Source organism: Manacus vitellinus, unplaced genomic scaffold, assembly GCF_001715985.3.
Source record: "Manacus vitellinus isolate BGI_N305 unplaced genomic scaffold, ASM171598v3 scaffold_62_pilon, whole genome shotgun sequence".
Taxonomy (NCBI): Eukaryota; Metazoa; Chordata; class Aves; order Passeriformes; family Pipridae; genus Manacus; species Manacus vitellinus.
Window position 1 is genome coordinate 654,987 of NW_021940704.1, and position 16,475 is coordinate 671,461.

Sequence of the window (16,475 nt, forward strand, 5' to 3'; positions counted from 1 at the left end):
ACTGAGGCAGCCCGGAGCAGGGTCCTGATGCAAGGGGTGTGGAGCAAGATCCCGGCACTGGGGGTGCAGAGCCCAGGGAGGAAGCTTGCACCCATAGCTCACTTTGCTGTGAAAGCCCAGGATGTAGGGACCAAATCTAGCTGAAATCATGTCATGTACAGAATCTAGACTTGATCTGTTTTATCCTGGCACCAGCAGCTTTTCCCAATGTCCCTTAAACACTGGGGAAATGCTGTCCGGTGAATACTGCCAGGGCAGGAGTGTCCCAGGAAGGTCACAGTCCTTGTCCTGAATCCAGGCTTTCCACTCAGGAATCATATTCCAGAGTGAAAGGGTCAGACATGCTGGTCAGCAGGACGTGGCACACCGGGATGGCTGTGGACACCCGCTGCTCCTATCTGGGCCACCTGAGTCCAGAGAGCTTTAGCACCAAAGGGAGATCCCACAGCCAGCTTTGCTGGGCTGGGGGTGCCAGGGCAGGGAGCAAGCAGGAGGAACAGGAACGAGGTGCCTGTGGAAGGGGAGACAAGCAGGATGAGGCTCAGGGGAGGATGGGACTGGAAAGGTGTGATGGGTCAGAATGGGAAGCAGAGGGGACAGGAGTGGGTGTGTGGCTCTGGGCTGTGGCACAGCAGAGTGGGGAGGGCTGGGCTGGCCGTGGGTAAGGAAGGTGCACAGCTGCTGCCCTGTCCCACACAGGGACAGGGAGGGATGGGATGCCGGGGAGGGTATTTCGGGGTTTTGTAATGCTGTGTCTTTTTCCTTGCCTAGGAGAGCCCCCCTTTCTGATGAGGAGTCTAAAACGAGCAGCTCCCAGCATTTGGGGTCTCAAGAGTTTTGCGTCAGCAGCAGCCTTTCCGAGGTGAGCTCTTTGCCTGCATGGCAGGGTCCAAGAAGGCCATTCCCTGATGGAACAGGCCAAACAGAGCTATTTGCTGCTTCTGCCTCTGTGTCCTGGGTGGGAAGATCCTGCCTGCTTCTCTGGGAGCCACTTGCACGGCTCCCAGGAACACCTTCTCCCTTCTCGTTGCAGGTGGAGCTCACAGCAGTCAGCGGTGGTAGCAGCAGTGCCCAGGGGCTGGATGCTGATGGCAAGGTGGAGGAAAAGCTTGGACCCAAACTGGAGGAGCAGCCACCTGATCCCAACCCAAACCCGGAGAGTGCAGGAAAGACTGTGACGGATGATGCCCCGGGCCCTCTGGCAGGTCAGGGGGATGGCAGAGGGCAGGAGCCAGCAACCCCCAGAGCTGTGGAGGAGGAGAGCAGTGGTGCTGACACTGCCTGGACACCAGCAGATCCTCCCAGTGACAAGCAGGCTGATGCTGCCCCAGCCTGCTCCGTGGCTCCAGAGAACGAGTCTGCTGGGAAGGAGAAAGCCCCCCCGAGCACTGTAGCACAAGGGCCAGGCGTGCTGGCAGAAGGGACGTTGTCCGTGGTTGTCTCCAGCTGCAACACCTCTGCCTCCACTCCTGCCACCTTCACATTGAACAGGGTGTGCTTTCCCCCGTCTCAGGCCCCTGCTATGCAAAAGCTGCCCCTGTCCTTCCAGGCTGGTGCGGTGCTAAGCCCGAGCCAGTCTCTGGTGTACATCCCCCCACCCAGCTGTGGGCAGCCGCTCAGCGTGGCCACACTCCCGGCCACCCTGGGGGTCTCCTCCACACTCACCCTCCCTGTGCTGCCTCCCTACCTGCACGAGCGTTGCCTGCCAGGCATTATCGCTTCCCCAGAGCTGCGCTCCTACCCCTACACCTTCTCTGTCACCAGGCCCTTGGCTTCGGATGCCAAAGTGGTGTCTGTGGAGGTGAGTCAGCTCAGCTGCCCTCCGCCCTCAGGTGGAAGCGGTGCCCAGGCTGCGGCCGAGAGTGCTCCCCTGTCCAGTGCTGGCCCGGCCCTGCCCTCTGGCCCGGCCCTGCCCTCTGGCGCGGCCCTGCCCTCTGGCCCAGCCCTGCCCTCTGGCCCGGGCCCTGCCCTCCAGCCAGGCCATCCATTGGCAGCACGCGGTGGGAGTGCCGCTCCCTTCCTCCGGCACACAGCGCAGGCCAGAAGCTCGCAGCTCCCGAGCCACACGCTCCAGGGGCTGCCACTTCCCTGTCTCCTCTGAAGTCCCCTCCCCAGCTGGAACGTGAGATGGTCTCATCCCCAGAGTATAGTGAGATGCCTCTTGATCTCTCCTCCAAGTCCAACCGCCAGAAACTGCCCCCGCCCAGCCAGCGCAAGACTCCCCCCATGCCCATCCTCACCCCCGTGCACACCAGCGGCAAAGCCCTGCTCACCACCGTCCTCTCCAAGTCCCAGCGCGCGGCCCAGGCCGCAGGCAGCAGCGTCACCTCGTGTCTTGGCACCACCCCACCCTTGGTCATCTTCCCTGAGTTTCTGCGCAACGGCGAGCAGGGCTCCTGGGTGAAGAACACCACGCTTATCAGCACCATTCCCGGCACCTACGTCGGCGTCGCCAACCCAGTGCCCGCCTCGCTGCTGCTCAGCAAGGACCCCGGCATGAGCCTCGGCAGGGACCCGCGCCACCTGCCCAAGCAGGAGCCCATCTCCATCATCGACCAGGGCGAGCCCCGCAGCGCCAGCGTTCCCTGTGGGAAGAAGGCCAACCAGGTCATCGCGGAAGGACAGCAGGATCCTGCCAAAAGACTTCATGGCAGAGTTGCTCCAGGAGCTCCTTTGTGTCAGTCCAAGGACATCTCCACCTGGAATCCCGTCCAGGGAAGTGTCTACCCACGATGCCCTGTCAACGGAAAACCTTCCAATCCTCAGCTTCTGCCTCTGGGCTGGTCTCCTTACCATCAAACCCCTCTGCTTTCCATCGGCATCTCCACAGCAGGACAGCTGCCCCCAAACCAGAGCAGCCCCTGCAAGCCAGCTGGAGCAGGTGAGCTCCCGGCATTCCCGAGTGTGCAGCCCGCAGAGCCCAGCACGGCTGCCCAGAGCCTGCTGGAGGGGCTGCCCCGGCTCTCACCTCAGGAACGGGAAGCTACAGCCAAGAGCAAGAGCTGCCGGGTCTTGCCCAAGCCCTACGAGGAGCCGGCCAACCCAGCCCCGCTGGAGGCAGGTCCAGCTCTTCAGACCAGCGCTTTGGATGGGAAAGGGGGGACAGGAAAGCTGGACAACGCTCCGAAGAGTCAGGAGTGCACCCAGCCGGAGGCTGGCTCCGGTCAGGAGGGCAACGCACAGACTGAGGCTCCCCAGGGGAGCTGTAGCCTCAAACAGTCAGATGCAAAACCCAAAAACCAAGTGTTAGCGGCATATTTGTCGCACGACCTGCCCGTGGCTGGGCAGCAGGGCCTGCGGGTGGTGCCGGAGGTGCCCGCGGAGAGCCAGCGCAAGGAGCCGGGCTGTGAGGGCTCCCAGGAGCCGCCGGCTGCGGAGCCCCTCCCTTGTGTGCGGCAGGTGGATCTGTGCAGGGTCAAGAAGGAGCGAGTGGAGTGTGACGTGTCCTTTCCGTCTGTGACCTGCCTGCAGGCCGGGGCTGCTCCCCAGGCCTTCACCGAGGCCAAGCTCAAAGGAACGGGACAGATCAAGCAGGAGGGCAGCACGCGCTGCAAGGCCAAGCGGCAGCACGACGGGGATACCAGGCAGAGCCACAAGAGACTGAAGTGCCAAGGCCAGGATGGCGAGGAGTCCCCAAGCAAGTCAGGGAGCCGGAGCGTGCATGGCCGGAAGGTGGGTGGGACGGGCTGGGACTGCTGGGTCATGGCAAAGGTGGGGCTGGGGGAGATGAGGGAGCGCTCATGGTGGGGGCGGCTGAGGGCACAGGGCATTCTACCCATGCTATGGGCATTGCCTGGCTGTGGGGGAATGTACCTGTGCTGCAGGTTATCCAAGGCAAAAATGGATCTGGAGTGTCAAAAATGCTGGAGGGCACCAGTGTGATGAGTGGGGGACGGAGTTTTGTCTCTTCTGTGCTGCTCCAACTCGGTCAGTTGGCAACTCCAGCTTCAGCCTGTGTCCTTCCTTCACAGTGGCAAAAACACCACGACAATCCACATGAGCTCAGCAAGCGGGAAGGCCGAGGCAGCCTGGGCTCCATCACGGATCACAACAGCCTCAGGGTAAAGCGCAAGCGCAGGAGGCCAGCGAAGAACGAGTGCCCATCTCCGGCACACCGAGGGGACGGCCATGAGGAAGGTACTCTTGGGAACGGCAGGGGGTTGCTGCAGGGTCGGGCTGCCTGAGGGGCCAAACTGATCCCTTAAGGGATCTTAAAGTTCATCTTGTTCCACCGCCTGCTGTGGACAGGGACAGTTGCCACCAGCCCAGGTTGCTCCAAGCCCTGTCTAACCCGGCCTTGGATGTTTCCAGGGATGAGGCATCCCGCACCTCTCTGGAGAACCTGTGTGACAGGGTTTTACCACCCTCATTGTCAAAAACTTCCCTATATCCAGCCTAAACCGATCTCCTCCAGTTTAAAGCCATCCCCCTTGTCCCATCACAGCAGCTCCTGCTGTGGGAGCACTGCACTACCCTTCCCAGGCTACATGCCCGTGATGTGTTTTCTCAAGGCTCGGTTTTCCTCACAGGTTACCTGGAGAAGAAGCCCAAGAACAACTTTCGGGATTTCATTCCGGTGGTGCTGAGCAGCCGGACGCGCAGTCAGTCAGGTGAGTTGGTGTCAGGGCCACCAGTGGCAGTCCTGGGTGGACTGGGAGCATTCCCTTTTCATGTGGCCTTGTCTCTGTGTTCTGTTCTGCTTTTAAGGCTTTGTCTTGTGGAACCTCTTGGCTTTTTTGTCACCTAGAAATCCCGCTTTTTTGCAGGAAGCGTCGCTGGCTCTTCTACTGGTGTGACGGGAGAGTGTGATGTGGCCAGTCAGGAGATTTTGCCATTGCTGGAGGAGGATCAGGAAGAAGAGGAGGAGGAAGAGGAGGAGGAGGAGACATCCTCAAAACATCGCAAGCTGCGCAAATCCCACAGGACATCCCACTGCCACAGCCGCAGGGACAGGGACAGATCTGCGTCCGAGAGGAACAGCTGTTACACGAGGAGGACCCGCGAGCTGCCCTGGAGAGCAGAATCACCCAGGCAGCTGTGGGAGCCCAATGAGGAGGAGGAGGAGGAGGAAGACGGCCACATCAAAAGGAAGAAAAGGAGACGGCAGAAAAGTCGGAAATACCAGACAGGGGAATATCTGACTGAGCGGGAGGAGGAGCAAGTGGGCTATCCTCACCGGAGGCGGAAATCCAAAGGAGGTACAACCTGGGAAGGGGATTCTGGTGCCAAACTGGGAACCAGTGTGGGGATTTTTTGTTTTGTTACAGTGAGATTTTGGGGGGATTTTGGTTTTCAGGTTTTGTTTTTGTAATGATGAAACTCTGTCATTTTTAATTACTTGATGGCTACAGCATGGGCCACTTCAGTCAATTGGCTCTTCTTTCAGAAACATTTGCAGTAAATTCCAGAGCAGTAAACAGCAATTTATGTGGCTAATTAGACACTGATCTTACCCTCAGATTAAGACAGAGGGCGTGGGAAAACAAGAATGGAACGAGGTAGCACAGTGGAATATTTCTGGACAAGCCATGTGCCTCTGGGAGCACTGCTCAGCATTCTGGGCCAGCGCAGAGGGACGTGGAACCATCACGATTCAGCTGGACTGCTCTTGGCTTTGTCTTGCTTTGTGAAGGCAACTTGCAGATTTGCACCAGGGAGCAGGAGGGTGAGAGGATTAACAAGAGTGGAGTGATGGAGGAACCCTTCTCTGTGCTTTGTATGTGCGAGGAGGAGCGCACCGTGCGCCCGCCTGTGCCTGTCTCTGCTCTGCCACTGCTCTTTCTCCTTCCTCCACAACTGCCAGGCCTAAACCTAAACCCGTGATCAGCATTTCCCTGAGGGCAGCAGTCCCTACAGTCCCCTCTCCCTGTGCAGGGACACACATCCCTTGGTGTCTTATGGCTCAGTGTGTGCCTGTAGCTCGTAGCTGTGTCCAGGGTCACAAAGGCAACTTCTGCAGGGGGGAGAAGTTGTCAGGGACAGCACTTCTGCCAGCCCTCCACAAACTTGGGCTGTGCTCTTGGAGGGGATGTGGTGGCCACAGACCTGTTGCCTTCTGCCACCTCCAAGCTCAGACTGATACTTCTTGGGAGAGGCTGAGGTGCTGCTGAACCGCTCTGAGGAGCAGAGGTGGCCGCTGTCCTCCCACCAGCTGATCTCTCAAGCCAGGTTTCTGCTTCAGCAGTGTTACACTATCACCTCATTGTCTGAGAGCCTCTGTCAGACCAGGAACAAAGTTTCAAATGGGCTTCCCGGCATCTTGGCTACTCGGGGGTGCTCTCAGGATGCCTCCTGTTCAGAATAGGAGCCTGGAAGGAGGTTTGAGTGCAGCAGCATTCAGAAGGGTTTTCTCCAGCAGGTTTACCACACATGTTGAGAGTGTCTGCTTGTCAAGTTTTCCTCAGGGGGTGCTTGCTTGGCCCTCAGATAGGTGAGCTGCAGTAGTTTGGATTCAGAAGTTAGGCCTGAAGCCACCTCCAGTGGCAGTGGAGCCTGAAGCGTCTGTTTTGAACTGATCTTTTACTCATTTCATTGAGTGTCAGTAAGTCTTGTGCTGCAGGGTTTAGTGAGCAAGATTCACCCTTTCAGGATTATTGCAAATTTTGGTCACATCCTTTTCTACCTTCTCTTCTCCAGACTGAGGAGTCACAGTCTCTCTTGTTGGGTGACATCTCCACTCCTGCATCATTTTAGTTGCCTTTTCCATTCCCACTCCATTCTTCCTGAGGTGTGGAGACCAGAACAGCACAACAGTACCTGAGACATGCTGGCTTTGAGATTTTGTTTGTGGTTCTGCCTTGGTATCTTGTCCAAACACATTTTTCTGTACAAGATCTGTGGTCCCTGCTTATAGCAGGACATAAGTGGAAGTTATGTGTGGTACTTGATGTGGAGGCTTCAGAGTCTCAGCATAGTGTGGAATCTGAAGATGCTGCTCCTGGAGATCTACAAAACCTGCCGTGGCACTGGAGGCAGCATTGTCCCTAAGAGATGGAAAGTTTTGTTCCTGGAGTTTATCCTCTCAGTCCCTTGAACCAACCCACCTGGACACCTCCCAGATCCCCACCTAGAAATGAAATGTTTGTTCCCAAGCAAAATGCCCACAGCTCCTCATTCCCATTTTTCGTTTAGATTTTAGGCACCGGAAGCAGAAGGAGTCTGGGAAGGGTAAAGGCACAGAGCTACAGCTGAGGAGCAGGCTGTCCCCATCCCCCCGGAAATCTCAAGGACGCACAGACTTTCGGAATGGCTTCTTCCTGGAGCACTCTGACAGCTCTCCCGTCCAAGAAGAGCTGGAGAAACCATCAGGAAAACGCAAATGCAAAACCAAACACCTGGCAGGGATCTGTGATGAGGGGAAGGTATGGCTTGGAGGGATGTGGGGAAAATGTGTGGGGAGAAGAGGGAGAAGGGGTCTCCTGTGAGTCACGTGTCAAGGAGTTGTATTCCTTCCTTTCCCAGGGGAAAGGCTGCTGCAACCAGCCCAAAACATGCTCTCCGAAGAAGCCCCAGGACTTGTGGACACTTTGTAAGTCCCATCGGGTCAGCCCAGGGAGCTCCCCGGAATCACCCACGGCCCAGAACGTTCCTCCCGGCGCTCGGCGGCTGATTGTGAACAAGAACGCAGGGGAGACCCTCCTGCAGCGAGCGGCTCGCCTGGGCTACAAGGTGAGTGCTGGTGCCCCCCTGCCCCGTGCCCCCCGCCGGCTCCCCCAGGCCAGTGTGTGACGGCCACCGTGCTCTCGTTGGCACAGGACGTGGTGCTGTACTGCCTGCAGAAGAAGAGCAGCGACGTGAACCACCGCGACAACGCGGGGTACACGGCCCTGCACGAGGCCTGCGCGCGCGGCTGGATCGACATCCTGCACATCCTGCTGGAGCACGGCGCCAACGTCAACTGCAGCGCCCAGGACGGCACCAGGTGAGGGGCACGCCTGGGCAAGGGCAGGTTCTTCGGGAGGAGCTGTCAGTCGTCACTAAATCGGTCCTAACCCAAACCACAGCGTTTCCTTAGCGAACGCCCGGTCTCTTTCTGCTTCTGTCCTTGCAGGCCTGTCCATGACGCAGTAGCGAATGACAACCTGGAAACCATGTGGCTTCTACTTTCCTATGGTGCTGATCCCACTCTGGCCACGTACTCTGGGCAGACAGCAGTGAAGTTGGCCACCAGCGATGTGATGAAGCGCTTCCTCTGTGGTAGGTGCCAGGCGTGGGGGTGACAGCGCTCCCGTCCTTCCCCTCTGGCAGCGTGCAGGGCCAAGTCTGGGTGTCAAAGGGCTTGAGCAGCAGGTGACTCATCATTTTAGCTCTGTCCTGTCACACAAGCGTGTTTTTACCACCCGAACTTTAACTGTAGAATTGTATCTTTCCTATATAAGATACAAGTCACTTTTCAGTCTTCAGTGTGCAAGGAGGTTACGGTGCTGTGGTCACACAGCTAAAGACAGTGCTCTGCATGGAGACACTGTTCCACAGTCCCTGGTTCTGCTGCCTAACCTAAGTGAGCATATTTTTGCTGCCAAACAGTACTGCCTTCTGTGCAAAAGCAGCACTGCCCAAATGGTGCTGCTGACAGAAAGGGCCATTTTGGTTCCCTATGGCTGCCTTTGGCACCATGTGTGTACATGCAAGATGAGTGTTGTGGGTTCTCTCAACAGAAGGGACAGCCAGAGTAGTAGTGGTCCTCAGGTACAGACAAGACAGAAAATCTCCAGTGTCCAAAAACCCTGTTTACCCACTGTCTGAGCTCCTCCAGGCTCAACTCCACATGCAGGTGTTGGGGGGCTGATTTGGAGCCCAGGACCACCCTAAGAACCTTTCTTTCCAAGCCACTTGATGTTGTCAGTTGTTTTCCCTTTTCAGCTCCCATTTCCTGACCTGGGGCCTAGGGTGATGTCCTCTCCTGAGCAGGGACACCCTTCCTGCAAGCTGTGGTTCAGCCTTTGCCCAAGTGGGAAAAGCAGGAGGGGTGGAGCAGCTCCCCCCCAGATCAGTGGATATGCACGCCAGGATTGTGCTCTGCTCCATTAACCCTCTCGATTCTCCCTCTCTAGATTACCTGTCAGATCTCCAGGGCCGCTCCGACGGAGACCCTCAGACAGCCTGGGACTTCTACAGCAGCTCTGTGCTAGGTGAGTGCAGTCTGAGCCGGGTCACTGACAGCAGCAGAGCAGGAGGTGATGCCAGGTGACAACACATCGTTCCCTCGGGTTTGTCCACATCCCTCCCCACTGACACCTTGGATAGAGACTTTTCTGTGGTGTTACATGCTGGGGGTTGCTCCTGAAAGGGATTTTTTCTGTGGGAAGCTGCATGTGTGCATCCCTCCAAGTGCAGAACTGGGCTCCCAAGTGCTGCTGGTAATTCCTGAGGGTCTTTGGATATCAGTCCCAGAGCGTGTCATTCTCCTGGTAGTTCTTGTTGCTCCCTTGCTAATCAGTCACCAAGGTAAGCCCAAGGAAGGTGAAGGACATACTCTTTCCTTCAAGCTATAGCAATCTTGAACTTCCGTGGTTTCCAGAGCTGCCCATCCCTCTCCTCTGCTTTGGAGGGGAGGTGTTTATCCAGGAGAGGTCCTCTTCTTACAACACCAGGCATTTCCCAGTGAAGATGTTCTGGATCTGGCATGGGCCTGTGGCACAGTGGAGTCCCTCCAGCCCCTGGCAGGCTGAAAGGCTGCTTGTTGATTTTAGTTGCTCACCTTCATTGTTTCCAACATCCTTCCAGAAATGAAAAAAATCTGATACATTCAGGAGAGTGCTCTTGGTAGAGGACTTATCCTTGGAGGACCCTGATGTCTCTCCATTCTGGAACAAGAGCACTGTTTGTAGGCTGTTGTACCTCAGGCCTGCCAAGGAAACGGTTGAAACCTCAGCCTCCTTCCTCGAATTTTCTTACTCTTGAAGCTCTCACCAGCCTTTATGAAGGAAAAATAGCTATTTTTGGTGATATTTTTAAAGATATTACTCTTTTTGATTTATCACTGGTTCCCACTTGGATTTCTCTGATAAACAAGGAAGGAAAATGGTGTGTGAATTTGTGGATAGGAGAGTTTGGCTCTATTTGGTCACTACTGAGTTCCTAGTTGCCCAGAGAGCTTTGTGCTTGAGTTTTGGTATCTGCTTGTGTCCTTTCCTCTGGAAGCTCTTGTCTTAGGCTGTAGGCTGCTGTCTTCCCACATTTCTGTTTTCCACCCCTGTAGGCAAAAAGAAAGATATTGTTTCTTCAGTAAGCAAACCATCACTGACTCTTTAGGTGTTACTTGGGGGTGGAGGAGGACCAGGATGCCACAGTGATGGCAGTCCACTGCTCAAAGGGCCTTACTTGGATCCTTGGCTAACACATGGAAAATCTCCATGGGGAGAGCTGGGGACTGCACTTCTTTTCCTGTGCTTGGACCTTCATTGAGCTTTTCAGAGTATTTCTTTATTTGGGAGTGGTGAAAGACCACCACACATCCAACCTCATCCAGTGGGACTTCACACCGAGTCCTGGCCACTGTGGATATGTCTCTGCTGGGTCCCTGTTACTCACATGGTGCCATCTGCCAGGTTTTCCTTCTCTCCTGGGCAACCTGAAGCTGTTAACAAGCCAGACAAATTCCACACTGATCTGCCTCTACCCTTCCCTGGAAGCATCATTTCATCCTTTCTGTACTGGAAAGTTCCTTCCAGTGTTGGTTGGGCTGATGTTCACACCTCTGGTGCTCCAGGCTTTAACAGGTACCCCTGTGGAGAACAGAGGTTCTCCCAGACGTGGGGGCGATGATCCCTGGGGAAATGTCAGCTGCAAAAAGGTTCTGGAGCCCCGTGGCTTTGGTGTTGCTTGTAGGGTATTTCCATCTCTGGCTCAGGGAGACCCCAAGATGGAGCCGTGCCATGCTGCTGTCCAAGGGCCGGGCATGCCATCCCTCCTTCTGCCCCATCCACGAAGCATTCCCCGTGCTGCAAGGCTGCCTGGCAAGGCGGGAGCTAACCCAGCTGGGAAGTGATCCCTTGCCCTGCCAGGTCTGTTCCCAGCAGGCACAGGAAGGGACCTTGCTCACCATCCTCCTGAGATCAGCTTACAGCAGCGGGGCAGTGGCAGTGTCACCCTGTGTCACCTGTGCTCTGTCAGGCACTGCCGCCGGTTGCTGCCAGTGCTGCAGGAAAAGCAGGATGCCCGAGTCTGAAACATGGGGTTGGTTTCTTTACACCGTGTTTACTGGGTGTCCTGAAATGGCTCAGATACCTCAGCAGTTGCCTCGGGTCACCTGGAGTGGGTACAGCCCAAGGCAGGTTCTGCTCTGGAATAACCAAGCTGCTCCCAGTTGTCACAGGCAGCAAACAGCTCCTCCCGGATCATCCCTTTGGAGTCTCCCTTTCCATCAGCTCCACCAGCTGAAGCACTGCTCGTCCCTCAGTGTAGAGGAGAAATCCCAGGCCCTGCTCGAGCTGTTGCTATTCTTTGAGGCAGGAATGTTGTCCACATTTTCCTTGAAGTCTGCAAATCTCTGGGGGCAGAAGGATAATGAGGGAAGCCAGGGTGTGGGATCTCTGAGGTCCGAGTGTGGAAAAGTCATCAGTGTCCTGGACTTGGTGCTGCTGGAGCTCCAGACACAAAGTCCCACTCTGGGGTTTGTCTCCACCTGGGACAGACATTGTTGTGCCTGATTGTCTCCTGCGGTGGTACAGGATGTTCCTGTCCTTGTCCCAGCCTTCGCTCTCCTGACAGACAGGACTGAGCTTTCAGGACAGACACTGGGCCCTATTTTTGCCACTTTAAATGCATTTAATTCTCTTTTTCCTGCACTGCTCAAGAAACTTGAGGTTTTTCAGTGCTAATATCTGAGCTTTGCCAGCAGCGACATCGGATCAATATCCGTGCCACTTATTTTTGTCCTATTCTACAGCGAATTCTGACAATTTCAGCACTCTGCTTTTCTGTTTCTTAGGGATTTTTTTCCCTTGGCAGCACTAATAAATGACTCTATTTTTCTCTGAGACCCTGCTTGAACCAGTGTCTCCTGTCATCTGCTGTTGTTCCTCTACTGGAATCCCATCCGTGCCGGGTGAGCAGTCTGGTGTGTGGACCTTCCTCGAACCAGAAGATTTTTTGTTTGTTTGTTTTTAGCCTTTTCTCTCATGCATGATGTTGAACTTTTACACGATTGGTTTATTTGTTCACCAGCACATTGGGTCTGGCTGCTCTCTATAGAATCTAAACTCTATTTTCTGGAAGTTTTCGGAGTTATCCGGTATTATCTCACTGGTACAAAACCACTCTGCAAAACCAAGACTATTCATACCTCTTAATAATAAAATCCAGGCAGCAAGCTCCTTTTCAACAGGAGCTTTTCAGATTGGTGAATAAGAAATTTGACTGTCTTTAAATGGTTTATGGATCCAGCATGCTGTTCTCCATCTCCTCTGGACTCGGGTCCTGCTGGTGCTCAGGTGCCTCCTGGAATAGCCAGCTTTTATCTGCAGGGTGGATTCTATAAGTCATAGAATCATGGAGTGGTTTGGGTTGGAAGGGACCTCAAAGACGGTTTAGTTCCACCCCCCTGCCATGGGCAGGGACACCTTCCACTGGACCAGGTTTCTCCAAGCCTCATCCAACACTTCCAGGGATGGGGCAGCCACAGCTTCTCTGGGCAACCTGTGCCAGGGCCTCACCACCCTCGCAGAGAGGAACTTCTGTGTATCTAACCTAAATTTCCTCTCATGTTTGCTTGGTTGGATTACTCTTTGTTGGCACAAACAAAGACTGTCCTCCCTGGTGCTGATTTCTCTGGATCACCTTCTGGATGTTCTGAGGATGGGATCTGGGTGGAGAAGCTCTTGAGCAGAGCACTTGCTGTGCCTTCCTTAGTAGGGCCTGTGCAGGCAAAGCCTCTCTACATCCACCTCCTACCTCACTGTTCCAGGCTCTTCCAGGCTGAGGAGGGCTGTGCTGGCATGGCAGAGGGGCCAAGGCCAGGTCAGGGACAGTCTAGGGTCTGCCAGTGGGGTAGCTCATGGTGCAGGTTGTGCCCTGTCCCACCTGTGGGATCACAGCACACCTGAGGTTCCTGCCATGACTTGGGATGTTCTTTCCACGTGACCTGGTCAGCAAACAGAGTCTCACTGTGCAGAGCAGCCAGCACTCACTCCATGTACCTCTGGGACGAGGGGCTGGGGAGAGCAGGAGAGACACAGCTCACATATGGCTGCTGGGGTGTTGTGGGAAGGTGCTTGTGGGGTTGTGGCAGCGGCCAGAGCCATCCCCAGGGAGTGCCAGCACTGGCTGCTGTGTGACTGTGAGTGGTGCCAACCTCTGTCCTGCCTGTTGCAGAGGGGAAGGACACCATCGGCTGTGACCTTCTGCTCAACCCTCCGGGGAGTTCAGACCAGGAGGAAGAGGAGCAAGAAGCAGACAACTTCATGTTTGAGTTCTCAGACAAGCCACTGCTTCCCAGCTACAACCTCCAAGTGTCCGTCTCCCGGGGGTGAGTATCCTTCCCTGGAGCAGAGAGCAGTACATGGGGGGCCACAGCCCTGGCACAGGCGGCACCACGTCCAGCACGTCAGTCATTCCGACAGGGTGAAGAGCAGTTGGTGTATCTCAGGTGGTTATTTTCACAGAATCATCACAGAATCCCAGAATGGTTTGGGTTGGGAAGGGCCTTAAAACTCATCCCATTTCAACCCCTTGCCATCCACCTTCCACTATCCCAGCTTGGTCCAAGCCCCGTCCAACCTGGCCTGGGACACTTCCGGGGATGGGGCAGCCACAGCTGCTCTGGGCAACAGAGGGGAAGTTGTGGCTGCAGTGCTGGGGAAGTTGGGGAAGCAGTGCTGCCTCGCTTGGGGCAGCCTGGAATGTTCTCAGGGAGCAGGAGAGGCTCATCAGGGTTCCCCCCCACGCAGTCCTGCTCCGTGGGCAGGCACATCCTGCTGCCGTGGGTGCCTGTGCCATGCCTGTCAGGAAGCTCCCCTTTTTCCTCCCTGGGAGGTGGGCACTGTGCCTACAGCCCCCTCCACCCCTAACCCACCGTCCTCTTGCCGTCCTCTCAGGCCCTGCAACTGGTTCCTCTTCTCGGACGTGCTCAAGCGGCTGAAGCTGTCCTCACGCATATTCCAGGCCCGCTTCCCACACTTGGAGATCGCCACGCTGCCCCGGGCAGAGTTCCAGCGCCAGGTGTCCCTGAGCCAGGTGCTGGCACAGGAGGAGGTGCCGGCGAGCCCCGAGCCAGCGCCGGGCACGGCAGAGACTGTGGAGCTGGTGCACTACGAGCCCGAGCTGCTGCAGCTGCTGGGCTCGGCGGTGGAGTACCAGGCCTGGAGCAGCTGACGGGGACGGGTCGCTCCCGGCATCACGAGGCAATAATAAGGACCAAGGGGAAGCAGCTCTCTTAGCGCCAGCAGCAGGGACCCGAGTCTTTGGGCAGCCACCCCTCCTCTCCTCAGGGTCTTCCTGCAGCCTGGGGAGGGAGACCCTCGCCTCCACAGGATTTCCCGGGAATCCTTGGGCCACTAGCGAGTGGCGGGTCGCTGCCGCTACCACCCACCCAGCCCCAGTGACGGTTGATGGAGGCCCCTCCACGGGCTTCACAGGCGCAAGCGGAGGGAGGTGGTGGGAGCCGCCGCCCCTCCCCGCTGGACCCCCAGGAACTGCGCCTCTCCGTTTGCCCTCCCCCTCCCAACGTCTTCCATAGTATTTATTTAATTAGTATTTAATTTGTAATGTTTTCTTTGTTTTTGCTGAGTCTGTATCACTGTGATGGTGAGCTCCGGGCCAGGGGATGAGGCCGTCCCCCAGCCCTTCTCCAGCGTGCCCCGAGGCTGGCCAGGCCCGGAGGGTCCTGGCCTTTGCAGCCTCGGGACAGCCCCTTCCCTTGGCTTTGGAGCTGGCTCCTGCCACGGCACTCAGCCCCAGCCGGGAGCCAGCCCCGCTGCTCCATCCTCTCCCGGGCTCTTTCCTCCATCTCATTTGTGCTGCTGCTCCCTGTCCCAGGCAGCTGCCGCCCGGGCAGGGGCAGCCCACGGCCCCCCAGCACACCCCAAGCTTTGGCAGCTTGTCTCCCTGCCCCAGGGACTGTCTCCACGGCAGAAGCCCCCTCCTTGCCCCGCTCCCCACCGGTGTCCCCGGGAGCATCTCTCCGGGAGGGAGCGGGCACGGGCAGGCTGCTCCGCTCCGGGGCCGGTACAGTTTTATTGTACAGGTGCTAACAGGACTGAGGACGGGACAATCGGGGGATTTCCGGCTCTCCCCGCTCCCCAGCGGGAGCCTTGGGTGGGGTTTTTTTGTTGGTTCGTTTTTTTCTTTGTGTTGTGTTTCTCCCCAGCCAGGGCAGGCGTGTCCCCCCCTTGGACCCTCACTGCCAGCCTCCCCCTGGGGGCCCGGCAGCACCTTCTTTAAGCCGAGGGTTTTTTGCCTTTGGGTGTGTATTCTGGTTGCTCTTTCTGATTTCTGTTTTATTATATGCAGCAACAGGCTGTGGTGTCAAAAACACTGATGTACAGAAAAAACCTGCATCAGGCCCAATGTCTCCTGCCCTTTCTTCTGTGTCCTGTGTCTGGGCAGGTTTCCATGTGTGTCAACTCGAGCCTGTGGCTCAGGGAAGGGAGAGGGTTGGCTGTGGGGGCTGTGGGATCTGCAGGGCCCATGTCTCTGCACAGGGTTGAGCCAGAAAAACTTGGGGGCACTCTGCTGCCCGACCCTGCTGATGGGAGCTCTGCAGCCAAGCCTGGCCATGGCCAGATGCCACCACTGATGGCTGGGTAGCCCTGTCTGCCCTCAGCATCCCCCCAGCCCCATCCGTGAGGCAGCCAGTCCCTGTCTGGCTTCATTCACCCCTTCGGGAGCAGAGGGAGCTCATGGGGCTCCTCTGGGTATTGTTATTCTTTTTCCTTGTAAAGGGTGGCAGGAATGCCCTGATGAGGGTAAGCTTTGGAAGGAAAGCTTTGGAGGAAAGCTTTGCTCAGGCACTACCAAGGACTGACTCCCCAAGGGGAAACAGTGCTGCTCCCACTGCTCTCAGCACTGGAGCCGTCAAGGAGGGTCCCAAAAACAGAGGGGAGAGAGGCTCGTGCAGGTGCTACTACCCCCACCATGCTGGGGAGGTTCCTCCTGAGGCCGAAGAGGTGCAGGGGGGAGCAGCAGCAGGGAAAACTCACCAAATTTATGATCTGAAATGTTCTCTCAGAGGCAGGTGGGTGGAAGGGAGGGACCTGAAGGGATTCAGCCAGCACCGAGCCCAGGGATCTGAACCAGAGGAGCTGGAGCACCAGAAGGCAGGGAGAGGCCAAGGGCACGGCTCTGCTTGGCTGAAGGAGCGCAGGGGCTCTCCCTCTCTGCCTGCCGGCGCGGGCCTTCCCTGCACCCGCCTTTCTCCCGATGGACCAGGCACTGGCGAGCACGATGGGAAAGGCGAAACCTTTTATTAACAGTCGCCGTGGCCAGTCACAGACTCGTCTCGATGAGCCACGGCCACGAGTACGGTGGCGGCTCGG

The 16,475-nt window shown here is 56.7% G+C and overlaps 1 protein-coding gene across 1 annotated transcript in view; it reads left to right on the forward strand.

Annotated features, from left to right (window-relative positions):
* BCORL1 (BCL6 corepressor like 1) overlaps window positions 1-14,475 on the forward strand; it is a 16,372-nt gene extending 1,897 nt beyond the window's left edge. The window contains 13 exon segments of the mRNA XM_018083349.3: window positions 772-862; window positions 1,034-2,045; window positions 2,048-3,672; window positions 3,972-4,137; window positions 4,530-4,610; window positions 4,767-5,198; window positions 7,132-7,361; window positions 7,462-7,668; window positions 7,755-7,921; window positions 8,051-8,196; window positions 9,054-9,131; window positions 13,315-13,468; window positions 14,037-14,475. Of these exon segments, the coding sequence (XP_017938838.2) occupies window positions 772-862; window positions 1,034-2,045; window positions 2,048-3,672; window positions 3,972-4,137; window positions 4,530-4,610; window positions 4,767-5,198; window positions 7,132-7,361; window positions 7,462-7,668; window positions 7,755-7,921; window positions 8,051-8,196; window positions 9,054-9,131; window positions 13,315-13,468; window positions 14,037-14,313 (4,666 nt within the window). The 3' untranslated portion in view covers window positions 14,314-14,475.
* Window positions 14,476-16,475: the final 2,000 nt, after the last annotated feature.